The sequence below is a fragment of the Sebastes umbrosus genome, chromosome 5 (assembly GCF_015220745.1).
Source record: "Sebastes umbrosus isolate fSebUmb1 chromosome 5, fSebUmb1.pri, whole genome shotgun sequence".
In the NCBI taxonomy this organism is placed as follows: Eukaryota; Metazoa; Chordata; class Actinopteri; order Perciformes; family Sebastidae; genus Sebastes; species Sebastes umbrosus.
The window spans coordinates 419,024-437,376 of record NC_051273.1 but is presented as its reverse complement, the minus strand read 5'-3'; the positions used below and the strand labels follow the sequence as shown (position 1 = coordinate 437,376).

The window sequence follows — 18,353 nt, the reverse complement described above, 5'->3', positions numbered from 1 at the left end:
AGCATTTTCCCCACTCATCTACCCTATTCATATTATTTCTGGTTGGGAACCACTAAGATGTTTTGAATTTTCTCTGGTACACGATGAAGAGGTCGTTTTCTTACTTTTTTATTATTTTAGAAAATATAAGTACAAATTTAAATACATTAACAGTATTTACATACAAAACTGTTCATGTCAGGGGTACATTAATAAAGTAAAACAATGAACTAAAATAACATTAAAAAGATATACATAAATATAAAGAAAAAATAATACAAATTCAGAATAAATCCTCATTAGTCCATCAGTAATTTATCAAACACATAATTAGTTTTAATTGCCTCATCATGGGGACATATTAATATTAGGTTTCATCTCGTCTGGTGAATCTGGAATTTCCCCCAAACACAGAATTAACTGTACAAAGTGTCGTTTTCTTTCTGTAGAACAGGTTTTACTTTGTTTGGTGAATGTTCCTGAACGCACCTCGGCTTGTCCCTGTTGCTATAGAAACGGAGCAGGCTAACGGTAGCTAGCTGCTAGCAACATCTAGAGAGACTCTGATCATTCATTCATTCATCAGACATGGTGAGTTCACATGTCTCTGATCAATAACAACCATCTGATCGTATCGATCATCGACACCCTGAACTTTAACGATCGATCCGACAGAACAGACGAGATGTTGTTATGCTAGCAGTTAGCATAGCAACCACAGGCTAGTTAGCAGCTAACAGTTAGCATCTAGTCAACATTCCTCCAGACATCAACTTTAAACTGATTAAAGGTGTTTTATTGATGTCAGTCTGATTATGTAGCTAATGTGTAACTTAAAGACAGTTTTACATCATCAATAACTGTTGATTATTAACTGTTAACTAACTGATCAATAACTGTTGTTAACTGTTAACTGATCAATAACCTGACATTCATCTCATTCTGCTATATCATTTAACACTGTGCAATAGTGTTAATAGTCTGTTTATTGTCAATACTGTATAAACTGCTCCTATTGTTATTCTTCCTTCTATTTAAATGGTTCATATTTTGTTACACTTTGTTTAGCTCTTGTTTACTGTGTTAGTTGATGCTTCTTGTTTTATTGTACCATCCCTCTGCTGCTGAACACTGAACACTGAACACTGCACACTGAACACTGCACACTGAACACTGCACACTGCACACTGAACACTGCACACTGAACACTGAACACTGCACACTGCACACTGCACACTGAACACTGTACACTGAACACTGCACACTGCACACTGAACACTGCACACTGCACACTGCACACTGAACACTGAACACTGCACACTGCACACTGCACACTGAACACTGAACACTGCACACTGCACACTGAACACTGAACACTGAACACTGCACACTGCACACTGCACACTGAACACTGTACACTGAACACTGCACATTGCACACTGAACACTGAACCCTGAACACTGAACACTGAACACTGCACACTGAACACTGAACCCTAACCCACTGAGGGACTAATACAGGATATCTGATCTCATCTTAACTAGCTGATCTGACTATCTAACGTTAGCTAATACAAATAAATAAAATAAATAAGACAACGAAATACAATAAAATAAGATAAACTACTAACGTTAGCAGTTTATTTTATTAGCTAACGTTAGCTAATAAAACAAAATAATTTAAATAAAATACGATAAAATAAAATAAGACAAAATAAAATAAAATAAGATAAAATACAATAAAATAAAATAAACTGCTAAAGTTAGAGCTGTAGTGTTTGTAGTGTTTGTAACGTTACTTGTGTTAATAGTTCCTTCGTTCACTCACTATCGTTAACTAACAGATGACTCATGTTAATATCGGTATAACTAGTCTGTTATGAGCTGTTCATGTTGTGTGTAGAACAGCATGTTAACCTAAATTAGGTTTGTAATAAGAACTACAAACTCACACTCTGAAGTTAATAAGAACTACAAACTCACACTCTGAAGTTAATAAGAACTACAAACTCACACTCTGAAGTTAATAAGAACTACAAACTCACACACTGAAGTTAATAAGAACTACAAACTCACACTCTGAAGTTAATAAGAACTACAAACTCACACACTGAAGTTAATAAGAACTACAAACTCACACTCTGAAGTTAATAAGAACTACAAACTCACACTCTGAAGTTAATAAGAACTACAAACTCACACACTGAAGTTAATAAGAACTACAAACTCACACTCTGAAGTTAATAAGAACTACAAACTCACACACTGAAGTTAATAAGAACTACAAACTCACACTCTGAAGTTAATAAGAACTACAAACTCACACACTGAAGTTAATAAGAACTACAAACTCACACTCTGAAGTTAATAAGAACTACAAACTCACACACTGAAGTTAATAACAACTACAAACTCACACTCTGAAGTTAATAAGAACTACAAACTCACACTCTGAAGTTAATAAGAACTACAAACTCACACACTGAAGTTAATAAGAACTACAAACTCACACTCTGAAGTTAATAAGAACTACAAACTCACACTCTGAAGTTAATAAGAACTACAAACTCACACTCTGAAGTTAATAAGAACTACAAACTCACACACTGAAGTTAATAAGAACTACAAACTCACACTCTGAAGTTAATAAGAACTACAAACTCACACTCTGAAGTTAACTTCCGGTTAGCATCATCCGGTATGGAAGTTAAGGAACACTTAACTCACATTGCTAAAACAAAAATAAAAAAAGCAGTGAAATCTCATTTTTGTCATTTTCACAGAAAAAATAAAGGTTTAATAAATCTGAAACTGTGTTTTAAATCATATTTATCCTCTCTGGGTTAATGTAGTCCAGATGTGACCGGTATAGGTGTCGTGGTTTATGATCTCGACCTGGTCCAATGTGGTCCAGATCACTGGTTCCCAACCTTTCTTTCTTAAGGGACCCCTGTTCTATCATTAAGATAAGTGACTAAGTGACACATTTTATGGGTATTTCATATTATATTCAATGCATAACAATAACAGTACAGAACAACTGGTAAACTGTAGTTTGTGTAAAATGAGTGATGTGGATGAATGTTGAGCAGATTATTTCCTGTGAATGTTGTATCAGAGATGAGTTTAACTGTTGTTTTTGGGGACTTTTAATACAATTCTTTGTCTGTATTATGTTTTTTATTTGAATTTTTAACAATTATAGAACAAAGACAATGTCTATATTAAAACAAACTAAACAGAAATGATAAAAACAAACAAACAAACAGACCTAAACCACAGCCCAGAACTCTAATGTATGTATGTATGAAGACAAGACAAACACACACACACACACACACAAACACACACACAAACACGCTCACACACGGTTCAGGATGAAGTCTTCCATCATGAGACTGACTTTAGACCGGAAGGATACTGGACCGAACTGGACAGAAAGTGCTGGAAGTCACAACAGTAAAAAGCTGAACTAAGTTTAAGATAATCTGACAGAAAAACTTGAGCCAGTCATTTATATTGATCATATTATATTATATATATATATATACTGTCCTCTCTGCCTTTTAATCCCTCCTGGCTGACAGGATGAATAGAATCAGATCTGACATCACTCAGTGTTGATATGAGTTCATTCTCATTTAAAGTCACTTCTGTGCTTTGAAGTGAGCTGCTGCCACGCTAACAGGAACTCTCCTGAAACCTTTAACCTTGAGTGAGTTTGTAAGAACTCAGACTAGACAGTCAGTCTGACACCTGACTCAACTCAGCTCTTAACAGGAACACGCTGCTGTTTTTAGATGCTTCACTTCACCTGCAGAGACTCCAGACACTTTCATTCTTTGTTGTTGTGTGGTTGAAAGTCTGAAAGTCTGAAGTGTGTTACTTTGCAACAGCAACATAAACACGGTGTTGCATCACCTCCTCCAGCATGTTTCACGTCTCTGCAGGTAGATTATCAGAATGAAAACACAGATAGGAGATGAGATGATGCAACCAACAACATGAAACACTAAAACACTGGAACATAGTCAACACAGTGAGATTATAAAGCTCCTGCTACACCTCTCATATGATCCTTTTACTAACTTAAAGGACTGATTCGTCTACTGTTTGTTTTGTTTCGTTTCTTCATTTACACAAATAAAGAATGTAAAATATTTACACATTTAAAATATGTAAAAGTCACAATATATATTTGAAGAGGATGTGAAGGAGAGTTTCCTAAAAACCCTCCAGAGGTTTACAAAGTGTCTCCAGGCAGAATATTACAGAAAATAATTACAGTATTGTAATAAAAACCATTTGTATGTATCTGTCACTAATTTTAGACATAGTAAAAAACAGAGACATAGTTTAGCAAAGTACTAGACAACAATGCATCCCATAAACACCATCCATTATGCAAATATCAAAGACTCATTCATAATTCATAATTCACTGTCAAAACTAACTTAGCAAACTAAGATCATGTGAAATAGCATCAATTCTTCATCAGACAAAAAAAGATAAACAGAAAATAGAGAGAAAAGTAGAAGTGCACTCGGAGAGCGCAGACCTCCGCCAAGGCCGGTCAGGCAGTCATCAACGCGTCATCAGTTACAGCGCATGTCTTAAAGCCTGTGGTGTTAATGCTCAGGCTGAGCGGACTTATTAAAAAACATTCCTGAAGCTGGATCGCCACCAAAATCTAATGGATCGTTCATTGTGCCACACCCCACCCCTCCAAAACATTTCATTCAAATCCATCACGGACTTTTGGAGTAATCCTCCAAACGGACAAACCAACAAACAAACCAACGCCAGTGAAAACAGACCTCCTTCTTAGGCCTTCGGCCTTGGAGGAGGTAATAAACAACAGCAACAAACAGGAGCAGAGATGCTACTGGAACTAATAGTCTGTGTTTATCTTTCCTCTTTTAAGATGATTATAAAACCGTTAGGGTGTATATGTCTGGGACTAAGACCTAATAACAGCTATGATGATATCATCATCATCATCATCGTAGCCTCGTGGTGTGAAGCGACATCATGATATGATGGGACCTTTTCAGAGCTCAGTGAGCTGATTTTGTTTCTCCTTGTTGTTCTGATGGGTTCTGTTCATCCACAGGAGGACCGCTACGTCTTCCTCACCGAGTGGTTCGACCCGACTGCAGCTCTGCTGCGGCGCTACCAGCTCTTCTACTACCCCAAAGACCGATCGGTGGAGATGGTGAGCGTTCACTCACTACTGCCGCTACTAGAGTCTGTAGATCTGATGTTAGATCAGCTGTTAATAAAGACACGACTACTGAGAGCGTTCACTCACTACTGCAGCTACTAGAGTCTGTAGATCTGATGTTAGATCAGCTGTTAATAAAGACACGACTACTGAGAGCGTTCACTCACTACTGCAGCTACTAGAGTCTGTAGATCTGATGTTAGATCAGCTGCTAATAAAGACACGACTACTGAGAGCGTTCACTCACTACTGCAGCTACTAGAGTCTGTAGATCTGATGTTAGATCAGCTGTTAATAAAGACATGACTACTGAGAGCGTTCACTCACTACTGCAGCTACTAGAGTCTGTAGATCTGATGTTAGATCAGCTGCTAATAAAGACACGACTACTGAGAGCGTTCACTCACTACTGCAGCTACTAGAGTCTGTAGATCTGATGTTAGATCAGCTGTTAATAAAGACACGACTACTGAGAGCGTTCACTCACTACTGCAGCTACTAGAGTCTGTAGATCTGATGTTAGATCAGCTGCTAATAAAGACACGACTACTGAGAGCGTTCACTCACTACTGCAGCTACTAGAGTCTGTAGATCTGATGTTAGATCAGCTGCTAATAAAGACATGACTACTGAGATTAGTTAATCAAGCTTCATAGTCTCAACATCTGGATACTGAAGGAGACGACCGGGGAAAGATGTTCATTCTGTTTATGTATTTTATGACATCTGGAAATATTGTTTGCAACACAGGTTATATCTATATATTGTTCATAATAATCATGACCTGATTAAAGTAATAATCTTGGAGATCTGATTTAATTGTAATAAACTACCAGCGTGTTTGTTTTTCTTCCCAGTTTGATGTGAAACACCAGCGGATCTTTCTGAGGAGGACCACATACGAGGAGCTCCACCAGGAGGACCTGTTCGTTGGGAACCGAGTCAACGTGTTCTCACGACAGCTGAACCTGATCGAGTACGGAGACCAGTACACGGCCAACAAGCTTGGCAGCAAGAAGGAAAGGTGAGACTGAGGAGGTCCTCTCACAGCTTTACGCTACCTGCTAAAGGAAAATCATATAGAAATAAATAAATACATGCTTAAACACATAAAGAAATAAATACATACAGACATTTAAAAATAAATAAAAAAATAAATAAAATAAATAAAAAATGCTAAAAATAAATACAGGAATAAAAATAAATGCAAAATAAGCAAATAAATAAACAATAAATGCAAATATAAATAAAAAATAAATGCAAACATAAGTAAATAAATGCAAAAAATAGATACATGAATGAAAATGAATCCAAAAATAAGCAAATAAATAAACAATAAATGCAAAAATAAATACATGAATAAAAATAAATGCAAAAATAAGCAAATAAATGATAATGAATGCAAAAATAGATACATGAATAAAATGCAAAAATAGGCAAATAAATAAACAATAAATGCAAAAATAAGCAAATAAATAAACAATAAATGCAAAAATAAATGCATGGATAAAAAATAAATACAAATAAAAAAATAAATGCTAAAAAATAAATACATGAATAAAAATAAATGCAAAAATGAGCAAATAAATAAGCAATAAATGCAAAAAATAAATACAAACATAAATGAATACATAAAAATAGATACAAAAATAAATACATTAATAAAAATAATAAATGCAGAAATAAATACATTTAAAAATTCCTAAAAAAATAATATTTATATAAATACACATGGAAATTAAAGAGGAGAAGAGTAAACAAATAAGGGAATTTATACAAAGGTAAATAAATAAAAAACAGAAATGTCCATTTATGTCACATTGATCAATTAATTAATGACCACATTTCACTTTAATATTATGTTTTCTATTTTTTTAACGACATATTTATTTATTCATCAAGTCATGTATTTATTTATTTATTTATTTTGATTTTGTCAGGTTCGGTCCTCCATACTAAAGATGTTATAGTTAGTATTTGTGTTCTGATATTGATCAGTTGTCTCTAATCGGCTCTCATCTGATCCGTTCTTCTCTCCGTGTCTCCAGAACTCTGGCTCTGGTAAAACCAGATGTGGTCACCAAGATCGGAGACGTCCTGGAGTTGATTTACTCCTCTAACCTGATCGTGACCAAAGCCAAGATGACCACGCTCACATGGTACGCTGGTCGGTACATGGTGCAACGTCAACGCCATGGTCAACGCCGTCTAATAACACTGTGACCAGTCAGACTGTGGTACTGAACCAGACTGGTACCAGACTGTGGTACTGAACCAGACTGACTCAGGCTGGTCGGTACCAGACTGTGGTACTGAACCAGACTGACTCAGGCTGGTCGGTACCAGACTGTGGTAATGAACCAGACTGACTCAGGCTGGTCGGTACCAGACTGTGGTAATGAACCAGACTGACTCAGGCTGGTCGGTACCAGACTGTGGTAATGAACCAGACTGACTCAGGCTGGTCGGTACCAGACTGTGGTACTGAACCAGACTGACTCAGGTTGGTCGGTACCAGACTGTGGTACTGAACCAGACTGACTCAGGTTGGTCGGTACCAGACTGTGGTACTGAACCAGACTGACTCAGGCTGGTCGGTACCAGACTGTGGTACTGAACCAGACTGACTCAGGCTGGTCGGTACCAGACTGTGGTAATGAACCAGACTGACTCAGACTGGTCGGTACCAGACTGTGGTACTGAACCAGACTGACTCAGGTTGGTCGGTACCAGACTGTGGTACTGAACCAGACTGACTCAGGTTGGTCGGTACCAGACTGTGGTACTGAACCAGACTGACTCAGGTTGGTCGGTACCAGACTGTGGTACTGAACCAGACTGACTCAGGTTGGTCGGTACCAGACTGTGGTAATGAACCAGACTGACTCAGGCTGGTCGGTACCAGACTGTGGTAATGAACCAGACTGACTCAGGTTGGTCGGTACCAGACTGTGGTACTGAACCAGACTGACTCGGGCTGGTCGGTACCAGACTGTGGTACTGAACCAGACTGACTCGGGCTGGTCGGTACCAGACTGTGGTACTGAACCAGACTGACTCGGGCTGGTCGGTACCAGACTGTGGTAATGAACCAGACTGACTCGGGCTGGTCGGTACCAGACTGTGGTACTGAACCAGACTGACTCGGGCTGGTCGGTACCAGACTGTGGTACTGAACCAGACTGACTCGGGCTGGTCGGTACCAGACTGTGGTACTGAACCAGACTGACTCGGGCTGGTCGGTACCAGACTGTGGTACTGAACCAGACTGACTCGGGCTGGTCGGTACCAGACTGTGGTACTGAACCAGACTGACTCGGGCTGGTTGGAACCAGAACGTTTCCTCACATCAACAGATGGACGTTCTGCTCTCTCACACACTTTAGGAACATACAGTATGGCGGCGTTTCAAGGTCGCCATTTAATTCTCGTTTCATCAGGAGCTCATTCAGGGTGCAAATATATGATCCGACCCGTCTCAGCCTCAGATACAGCCACGAGTTTAATGTGCACTTTTTACTTTTGATGCTCAGGTTCATGTAGCTGATGATGCTGCTGTAATTTTAGTAACTTAAAAATGTAAAATAGTGAATGCAGAACTTTTACTTGTAATAGTATTTGTACATTGTGGTATTTTAAAGGATCTGAGTATTTAAGATATTTGAAAGCAAGTGATTGATTGACTTCCGGCCCCTCTCCAATGAACCCTCACCACTCTCAGAAAAGTCTCAAGATTTTTTAAATTCCTTGGAATTTTCATATTTTATTAATTCAGATTAAAAATAGAAAATTTCAAAAAATATTTTTATATTTTTTTATTTATTCATTATTAATTATTTATTTATTCATTTATTTATTCATTCATTATTATTATTGTTATTAAAAATATAATTATTATTGTATTGTTTTTATTATTATGTTTTTAATTCAGTTTAACTGTTGATATTTATTGTCTGCATATTTCATTAATTCAGGTTAAAAATAGAAATTTTCTAAAATATTTTATTTATTTATTTATTCATTCATTCATTATTATTTATTTATTATTATTATTAAAAATAGAAATATTATTGTATTTTATTATTATTATTTTTTAATTCAGTTTAACTGTTACTTATTAAAATGAAGCCGTTCTTTCAAGGATGTTCGTCAGCACAGCGAATTAAAACTAGAAGCGGTCTCTATTTTCTCCATAATTAACACCAGCAATATAGATTACACATGTGCACATTTATTTATTAACTGTTGGATGAAAACTCTCTAAAGGTTAAAAACAATTCAGAAGAATTTCCCTCAGAATGAATTAAGAAGCTAAAACTGTTCACACCTGTTTCCTTTGAAGGAGAGTCAGACCTGTGGTTGACCTCTGTGAATGTGTCTGTCAGTAGTCAGTGCAGAGTTTATATAGAATAATAAAAGATAACGTGGCCACTCATTAACTCCACCTTTATGCTTTTCTTTCTCTACAGGAGGCAGGCGGCCGACTTTTACGTGGAACATCAGTCGAAGCCGTTCTTCAAGTGAGTGCCTGTCAATGATTGGTTAGTTCTGAGCGGCGGCCGCCGTCATTAACAGAAAGCTGTGATCCTGATAACGTGCTGGTGACAGCTGAACAGATTTAACTGGGGATGTTCCTTTAAAGGTCCCATATCGTGCTCATCTTCAGGTTCATACTTGTATTTAGTGTTTCTACTAGAACATGTTTACATGCTTTAATATTCAAACAACACATTATTTTTCTCCTTCTGTCTGCCTGAATATACCTGTATTCACCCTCTGTCTGAAACGCTCCGTTTTAGTGCATTTCACCAGAATGACAATGGAATTGCGTTGCTAGGAGACAGTTTGGGTCCATGTTTACTTCCTGTCAGCTGATGTTATTTATATCCACTGCAACAGGAAATAAACTGGGACACATTTAGAATGTTTACATTTAAAACCGTGTAATGATCTATATATATTGTATATTTGTGACATCACAAATGGACAGAAATCCTGACGGCTTGTTTCAAACGCACAATTTCTGAATAGGGCTGTGTGTGTTTCTCTGTGGATTGAGTGTTTTGATACTTTAACAGTATTTATATAGCACTTAAACCTGCTTTATAATATAGAGGACATAACAATCCCACATATATACAGTATGAGACCTTTAAAGGGTTAATGCTCCATGTTGCAGTAACCTGGTGCAGTTCGTGTCTTCGGGGCCCATCGTCGCCTTGGAGGTGATGGGCGACGAGGCCGTGTCTATCTGGAGGAGGCTCCTGGGACCCGCGGACTCCGCCGCGGCGAGGAAGGAGGCGCCGCAGAGCGTCCGGGCTCAGTTCGGAACAGATGGCGTCAAAAATGTCGGTCACGGCTCCGACTCGCTGGCTGCAGCGGCGAGAGTAAGGATGTGACACCGGCCTGTCTGTTGATGTTATTCAACCGGCTCCACATTCACACTAATCATTCCAGTGTTTGTCTCTTTAGGAGCTTGAATTCTTTTTCCCGTCCACCATCGGTCACGGTCCCCCCAACACCGCCGTCTACACCGACTGCACCTGCTGCATCATCAGACCTCACGCCGTCTCAGCAGGTAGGACACGTACAGCTCTCTGTCTCTGTCTGAGGCCAGCAGGTAGGACACGTACAGCTCTCTGTCTCTGTCTGAGGCCAGCAGGTAGGACACGGACAGCTCTCTGTCTCTGTCTGAGGCCAGCAGGTAGGACACGGACAGCTCTCTGTCTCTGTCTGAGGCCAGCAGGTAGGAGACGTACAGCTCTCTGTCTCTGTCTGAGGCCAGCAGGTAGGACACGGACAGCTCTCTGTCTCTGTCTGAGGCCAGCAGGTAGGACACGGACAGCTCTCTGTCTCTGTCTGAGGTCAGCAGGTAGGACACGGACAGCTCTCTGTCTCTGTCTGAGGCCAGCAGGTAGGACACGGACAGCTCTCTGTCTCTGTCTGAGGCCAGCAGGTAGGACACGTACAGCTCTCTGTCTCTGTCTGAGGCCAGCAGGTAGGAGACGTACAGCTCTCTGTCTCTGTCTGAGGCCAGCAGGTAGGAGACGTACAGCTCTCTGTCTCTGTCTGAGGCCAGCAGGTAGGAGACGTACAGCTCTCTGTCTCTGTCTGAGGCCAGCAGGTAGGACACGGACAGCTCTCTGTCTCTGTCTGAGGCCAGCAGGTAGGACACGAACAGCTCTCTGTCTCTGTCTGAGGCCAGCAGGTAGGACACGAACAGCTCTCTGTCTCTGTCTGAGGCCAGCAGGTAGGACACGTACACCTCTCTGTCTCTGTCTGAGGCCAGCAGGTAGGACACGGACAGCTCTCTGTCTCTGTCTGAGGCCAGCAGGTAGGAGACGTACAGCTCTCTGTCTCTGTCTGAGGCCAGCAGGTAGGACACGAACAGCTCTCTGTCTCTGTCTGAGGCCAGCAGGTAGGACACGGACAGCTCTCTGTCTCTGTCTGAGGCCAGCAGGTAGGACACGAACAGCTCTCTGTCTCTGTCTGAGGCCAGCAGGTAGGACACGTACAGCTCTCTGTCTCTGTCTGAGACCAGCAGGTAGGACACGTACACCTCTCTGTCTCTGTCTGAGGCCAGCAGGTAGGACACGTACAGCTCTCTGTCTCTGTCTCAGGCCAGCAGATAGGACACGGACAGCTCTCTGTCTCTGTCTGAGGCCAGCAGGTAGGAGACGTACAGCTCTCTGTCTCTGTCTGAGGCCAGCAGGTAGGACACGGACAGCTCTCTGTCTCTGTCTGAGGCCAGCAGGTAGGACACGGACAGCTCTCTGTCTCTGTCTCAGGCCAGCAGGTAGGACACGGACAGCTCTCTGTCTCTGTCTGAGGCCAGCAGGTAGGAGACGTACAGCTCTCTGTCTCTGTCTGAGGCCAGCAGGTAGGACACGGACAGCTCTCTGTCTCTGTCTGAGGCCAGCAGGTAGGACACGGACAGCTCTCTGTCTCTGTCTCAGGCCAACAGGTAGGACACGGACAGCTCTCTGTCTCTGTCTCAGGCCAGCAGGTAGGACACGGACAGCTCTCTGTCTCTGTCTGAGGCCAGCAGGTAGGAGACGTACAGCTCTCTGTCTCTGTCTGAGGCCAGCAGAGGAGCACAACATCTATTATGAGTGTGTCTGTCTGTTGGTGCATTCCTACATGACTCCCCCCCCCTCCTGGGTGTGTGTTGGTGTCACGCTGAGGTGCTACACGGGGACCACAGTTGGCTCGGGGTTTTTCCAAATCCCCGCCCTGATCCCAGATCAGGGAGCATGCCTCCGGAGCTGTGACCTGTGAAATACTCTGAACACACAGAGAGGGTTGTTGACTGAGGGGAGACCGGGACGCAGACGTCCAAACATAGATCACTACAAGAAACAAGCTCCGTATACATCCATCTATATCTGGACCAGGTCTAGAGTTATTAGTCTGGTATCTGGACCAGGCATTACATTTATTTTAACGCTTTAGTTACTCTGCAAATTTACGTTTGTGATACAAAACATAAGTAAACTAATAAGTTATTATATTTTATTATAGCTTAAACTACCCAGCAGTATATGAATAAATATATGGAGGACGGAACCTGCCAAAAATAAAAAATGAATGACTTGATATATAAATAAATATGTCGTTAAATGTAGCAAAAATAATAATAAAATAAATTTGCTTCTTTGTATTAATTCCCTTATTTATTTATTTATTTATTTATGTATTTAATTTTCCCTTGTTATTATTTTATCCATTTATTTTTATAAATTTTTAAATGTATTTATTTATTTGTGCATTTATTTGTTATGCAAAGGGAAAATTGTGCATAAATAAATAAATGCATAAATACATTAATACATACATTTAAAAAATAAATTAAAAAATGAATACAAAAATGAATACAAAAATAAATGCTAAAATAAATGAATTAATTTAAATATTAATACAAACAAATACATAAATAAATATTAGTGAAAATTAAAGAGTAAATAAATAAAGGAATTAATACAAAGATAAATAAATAAAGAAGCAACTATCAATTTATGTAACATTTGATCAATTAATTAATAACTAGATTTATTTTTTATATTATTTTTGCTTTAATGACATTTATTTATTTATTGAGTCATTTATTTATTGATTAATTGATTTTTTAAAGTTGGCAGGTTCCGTCCTCCATATATTAATTAATTAAAATGAGCTCCACCTTTACCAGCTGCAGCATTAAAGTGATGAACACATTAATGCATCAATCATTATAATACCATAATATGATAATAGATTATTCTGCAGAATGAGTACTTTTACTTTTGGTACTTTAAGTATATTTCATATGTGTATGCAGGACTTGTAGCAGAGTATTTTTACACTTTAGTATTACTACTTTTACTCAAGTAAAAGATCTGAGTACTTCTTCACAGCCTCACAGTAGCGTTAGCATTACTGCAGACTAGATAAGAAGAAACGTGATGAGACGAACATGGAACATTGTGAGCTGAGATGATTATTGCAATGTTTATTGCTGTTGTAGTATTATAAGATAAGATTTTATTGGGGACTTGATTATCTATTATCTAGTTAGATTATACCTGGTTTTATTATTTGAGATTGTAGTCTTTTATTACCTTTTATTATTCTAAGGGACTACTGTCTCACACTAAACATGTGAATTTACTGTTTATTCATGAGCGTATGTTTATATGATCATGTGATCTATGTGTGTGTGTGCAGCGTGACGTTGTCGGTGAGTGTGTTGTGATGCAGCTTCTTGGAGACTGACACTGATTTCCCTGCAGAACACTAAAGAATATGTGATCTGATGTGATTCAAAGGGTTGTGGTTCAGAGAGGAAGTAACATGATTAAACAGAGCAGATGAATAGTACTGATGTGGTTCAGGTTGTAGGAGCTCTCTCATGGCCATCACAGTAACAGAATGTCTGTGTTAGATGTGCTGTAGCTGTGCCAGGATGCTGGTACCGTGCACGCTGTTTGCTGGCAGGACACCCTGCCACACCTAAATGGAAGGAAGCCATCGTTAATGTTCATGTTATTATAACTGCAGTTAACACCTGAGCTGCTCCTGCTAAGACAAGTCGTCTACCGTGAGAAAGGTCCCTGAGAGAGGACCGTTAAAACAGTGTGGACATGCTTCGATTCGCTGCAGGGCGTCGTTGAGCAACTCTCAGTCTGCTGCGAGATTAAATTCCTCCAAAACAGAAGAATGTGATTTAGTGTGGATGTCTCAGGTGATGCTGATTTAGTGTGGATGTCTCAGGTGATGCTAGTACTGATGCTTATCTTTGTAGTTCAGGCTGAAAGTTTTCTTCTACTTGTGTCTCTCTTAGTTCTGTAGTTTTCTAAACGTCTATTAAAAAACAAGAGTCTGTCCACTGCTGCTTTCTATTAGTGGAGAACAAACAGACTCAACCGACTTATAAACCTATTCATTATCCATTTAAACATTTCATCTTGGTTTTTGGTCGTCGCCATCTTGGTTTTTGGTTGTCGCCATCTTGGTTTTTGGTCGTCGCCATCTTGGTTTTTGGTTGTCGCCATCTTGGTTTTTGGTCGTCACCATCTTTGTTTTTGGTCGTCGTCATCTCTTTTTGGTCGTCACCATCTTGGTTTTTGGTCGTCGGCACTTTGGTTTTTGGTCGTCGCATCTTGGTTTTTGGTTGTCGCCATCTTGGTTTTTGGTCGTCGCCATCTTGGTTTTTGGTTGTCGCCATCTTGGTTTTTGGTCGTCACCATCTTTGTTTTTGGTCGTCGTCATCTCTTTTTGGTCGTCACCATCTTGGTTTTTGGTCGTCGGCACTTTGGTTTTTGGTCGTCGCATCTTGGTTTTTGGTTGTCGCCATCTTGGTTTTTGGTCGTCGCCATCTTGGTTTTTGGTTGTCGCCATCTTGGTTTTTGGTCGTCACCATCTTTGTTTTTGGTCGTCGTCATCTCTTTTTGGTCGTCACCATCTTGGTTTTTGGTCGTCGGCACTTTGGTTTTTGGTCGTCGCATCTTGGTTTTTGGTCGTCGCCATCTTGGTTTTTGGTCGTCGCCATCTTGGTTTTTGTCCGTCGCCATCTCCTTTTGGTCGTCGCCATCTCTTCTTGGCCATCTCCATCTTGGTTCTTGGCCGTCTTTTTTGTTTTGTGGTCGCCATCTTGGTTTTTGGCCGTCCCCATCTTGGTTTTTGTCCGTTGCCATCTCCTTTTGGTCATCGCCATCTCTTCTTGGCCATCTCCATCTTGGTTTTTGGTCGTCGCCATCTCTTTTTTGTCCGTCGCCATCTCCTTTTGGTCGTCGCCATCTCTTCTTGGCCATCTCCATCTTGGTTCTTGGCCGTCTTTTTTGTTTTGTGGTCGCCATCTTGGTTTTTGGCCGTCCCCATCTTGGTTTTTGTCCGTCGCCATCTCCTGTTGGTCGTCACCATCTTGGTTTTTGGTTGTCGCCATCTCTTTTTGGTCTTTGCCATCTCTTTTTGGTCGTTGCCATCTTGGCTTTGTCCGTCGCCATCTCCTTTTGGTTGTCGCCATCTTGGTTTTTGGTCGTCACCATCTTGGTTTTTGTCCGTCGCCATCTCCTTTTGGTCGTCACCATCTTGGTTCTTGGTTGTCGCCATCTCTTTTTGGTCGTCGCCAACTTGGTTCTTGGCTGTCTTTTTTGTTTTGTGGTCGCCATCTTGGTTTTTGGCCGTCGCCATTTTGGTTTGTGGTCGCCATCTTGTTTTTTGCCCGTTGCCATCTCTTTTTGGTCGTTGCCATCTTGTTTTTTTTGGCCGTCGCCATCTTGGTTTTAGGTCGTCGCCATCTTGGTTTTTGGTTGTCGCCATCTCTTTTTGGTCGTCGCCATCTTGGTTTTTGGTCGTCACCATCTTGGTTTTTGGTCGTCGCCACTTTGGTTTTTGGTCGTCGCATCTTGGTTTTTGGTCGTCACCATCTTGGTTTTTGGTCGTCGCCATCTTGGTTTTTGGTCGTCACCATCTTGGTTTTTGGTCGTCGCATCTTGGTTTTTGGTTGTCGCCATCTCTTTTTGGTCGTTGCCATCTCTTTTTGGTCGTTGCCATCTCTTTTTGGTCGTTGCCATCTTGGCTTTGTCCATCGCCATCTCCTTTTGGTCGTCGCCATCTTGGTTTTTGGTCGTCACCATCTTGGTTTTTGTCCGTCGCCATCTCCTTTTGGTCGTCACCATCTTGGTTTTTGGTTGTCGCCATCTCTTTTTGGTCGTTGCCATCTTGGCTTTGTCCGTCGCCATCTCCTTTTGGTCGTCACCATCTCTTTTTGGTCGTCACCATCTTGGTTTTTGTCCGTCGCCATCTCCTTTTGGTCGTCACCATCTTGGTTTTTGGTTGTCGCCATCTCTTTTTGGTCGTCACCATCTTGGTTTTTGGTTGTCGCCATCTCTTTTTGGTCGTTGCCATCTTGGCTTCGTCCGTCGCCATCTCCTTTTGGTCGTCACCATCTCTTTTTGGTCGTCACCATCTTGGTTTTTGTCCGTCGCCATCTCTTTTTGGTCGTCACCATCTTGGTTTTTGGTTGTCGCCATCTCTTTTTGGTCGTCACCATCTTGGTTTTTGGTCGTCACCATCTCTTTTTGGTCGTCACCATCTTGGTTTTTGTCCGTCGCCATCTCTTTTTGGTCGTCACCATCTTGGTTTTTGGTTGTCGCCATCTCTTTTTGGTCGTTGCCATCTCTTTTTGGTCGTTGCCATCTTGGCTTTGTCCGTCGCCATCTCCTTTTGGTCATCGCCATCTTGGTTTTTGGTCGTCACCATCTTGGTTTTTGTCCGTCGCCATCTCCTTTTGGTCGTCACCATCTTGGTTTTTGGTTGTCGCCATCTCTTTTTGGTCGTCGCCAACTTGGTTCTTGGCCGTCTTTTTTGTTTTGTGGTCGCCATCTTGGTTTTTGGCCGTCGCCATCTTGGTTTGTGGTCGCCATCTTGTTTTTTGCCCGTTGCCATCTCTTTTTGGTCGTTGCCATCTTGTTTTTTTTGGCCGTCGCCATCTTGGTTTTAGGTCGTCGCCATCTTGGTTTTTGGTTGTCGCCATCTCTTTTTGGTCGTCGCCATCTTGGTTTTTGGTCGTCACCATCTTGGTTTTTGGTCGTCGCCACTTTGGTTTTTGGTCGTCGCATCTTGGTTTTTGGTCGTCACCATCTTGGTTTTTGGTCGTCGCCATCTTGGTTTTTGGTCGTCACCATCTTGGTTTTTGGTCGTCGCATCTTGGTTTTTGGTTGTCGCCATCTCTTTTTGGTCGTTGCCATCTCTTTTTGGTCGTTGCCATCTTGGCTTTGTCCGTCGCCATCTCCTTTTGGTCGTCGCCATCTTGGTTTTTGGTCGTCACCATCTTGGTTTTTGTCCGTCGCCATCTCCTTTTGGTTGTCACCATCTTGGTTTTTGGTTGTCGCCATCTCTTTTTGGTCGTCACCATCTTGGTTTTTGTCCGTCGCCATCTCCTTTTGGTCGTCACCATCTTGGTTTTTGGTTGTCGCCATCTCTTTTTGGTCGTCACCATCTTGGTTTTTGGTTGTCGCCATCTCTTTTTGGTCGTTGCCATCTTGGCTTTGTCCGTCGCCATCTCCTTTTGGTCGTCGCCATCTTGGTTTTTGGTCATCACCATCTTGGTTTTTGTCCGTCGCCATCTCCTTTTGGTCGTCACCATCTTGGTTTTTGTCCGTCGCCATCTCTTTTTGGTCGTCACCATCTTGGTTTTTGTCCGTCGCCATCTCTTTTTGGTCGTCACCATCTTGGTTTTTGGTTGTCGCCATCTCTTTTTGGTCGTCACCATCTTGGTTTTTGGTCGTCACCATCTCTTTTTGGTCGTCACCATCTTGGTTTTTGTCCGTCGCCATCTCTTTTTGGTCGTCACCATCTTGGTTTTTGGTTGTCGCCATCTCTTTTTGGTCGTCGCCAACTTGGTTCTTGGCCGTCTTTTTTGTTTTGTGGTCGCCATCTTGGTTTTTGGCCGTCGCCATCTTGGTTTGTGGTCGCCATCTTGTTTTTTGCCCGTTGCCATCTTGGTTTTAGGTCGTCGCCATCTTGCGTTTTTTGCATCCAGAAGTGATTCTAGAGGGCGTAGCTAAATACAACCGAAAGCTGAATAAGACATTTTAGGCGACCAAAAAAGTTATAATTAACTTTCAACTGAAAACACTGAAAGGGTTAAAGTTGTACGATGAAAACACGGA

General features: G+C 41.1%; 1 protein-coding gene across 1 annotated transcript in view; it reads left to right on the top strand.

Moving 5' to 3' along the window:
- Positions 1 to 438: 438 nt before the first annotated feature.
- Positions 439 to 18,353, top strand: part of nme7 (NME/NM23 family member 7) — a 33,596-nt gene continuing 15,681 nt past the window's right edge. Inside the window, exons 1-7 of the mRNA XM_037769403.1 lie at positions 439 to 570; positions 5,092 to 5,193; positions 6,060 to 6,226; positions 7,251 to 7,361; positions 9,672 to 9,722; positions 10,382 to 10,589; positions 10,675 to 10,780. Of these exons, the coding sequence (XP_037625331.1) occupies positions 568 to 570; positions 5,092 to 5,193; positions 6,060 to 6,226; positions 7,251 to 7,361; positions 9,672 to 9,722; positions 10,382 to 10,589; positions 10,675 to 10,780 (748 nt within the window). The 5' untranslated portion in view covers positions 439 to 567. The remainder of the gene's footprint in view (positions 571 to 5,091; positions 5,194 to 6,059; positions 6,227 to 7,250; positions 7,362 to 9,671; positions 9,723 to 10,381; positions 10,590 to 10,674; positions 10,781 to 18,353) is intronic.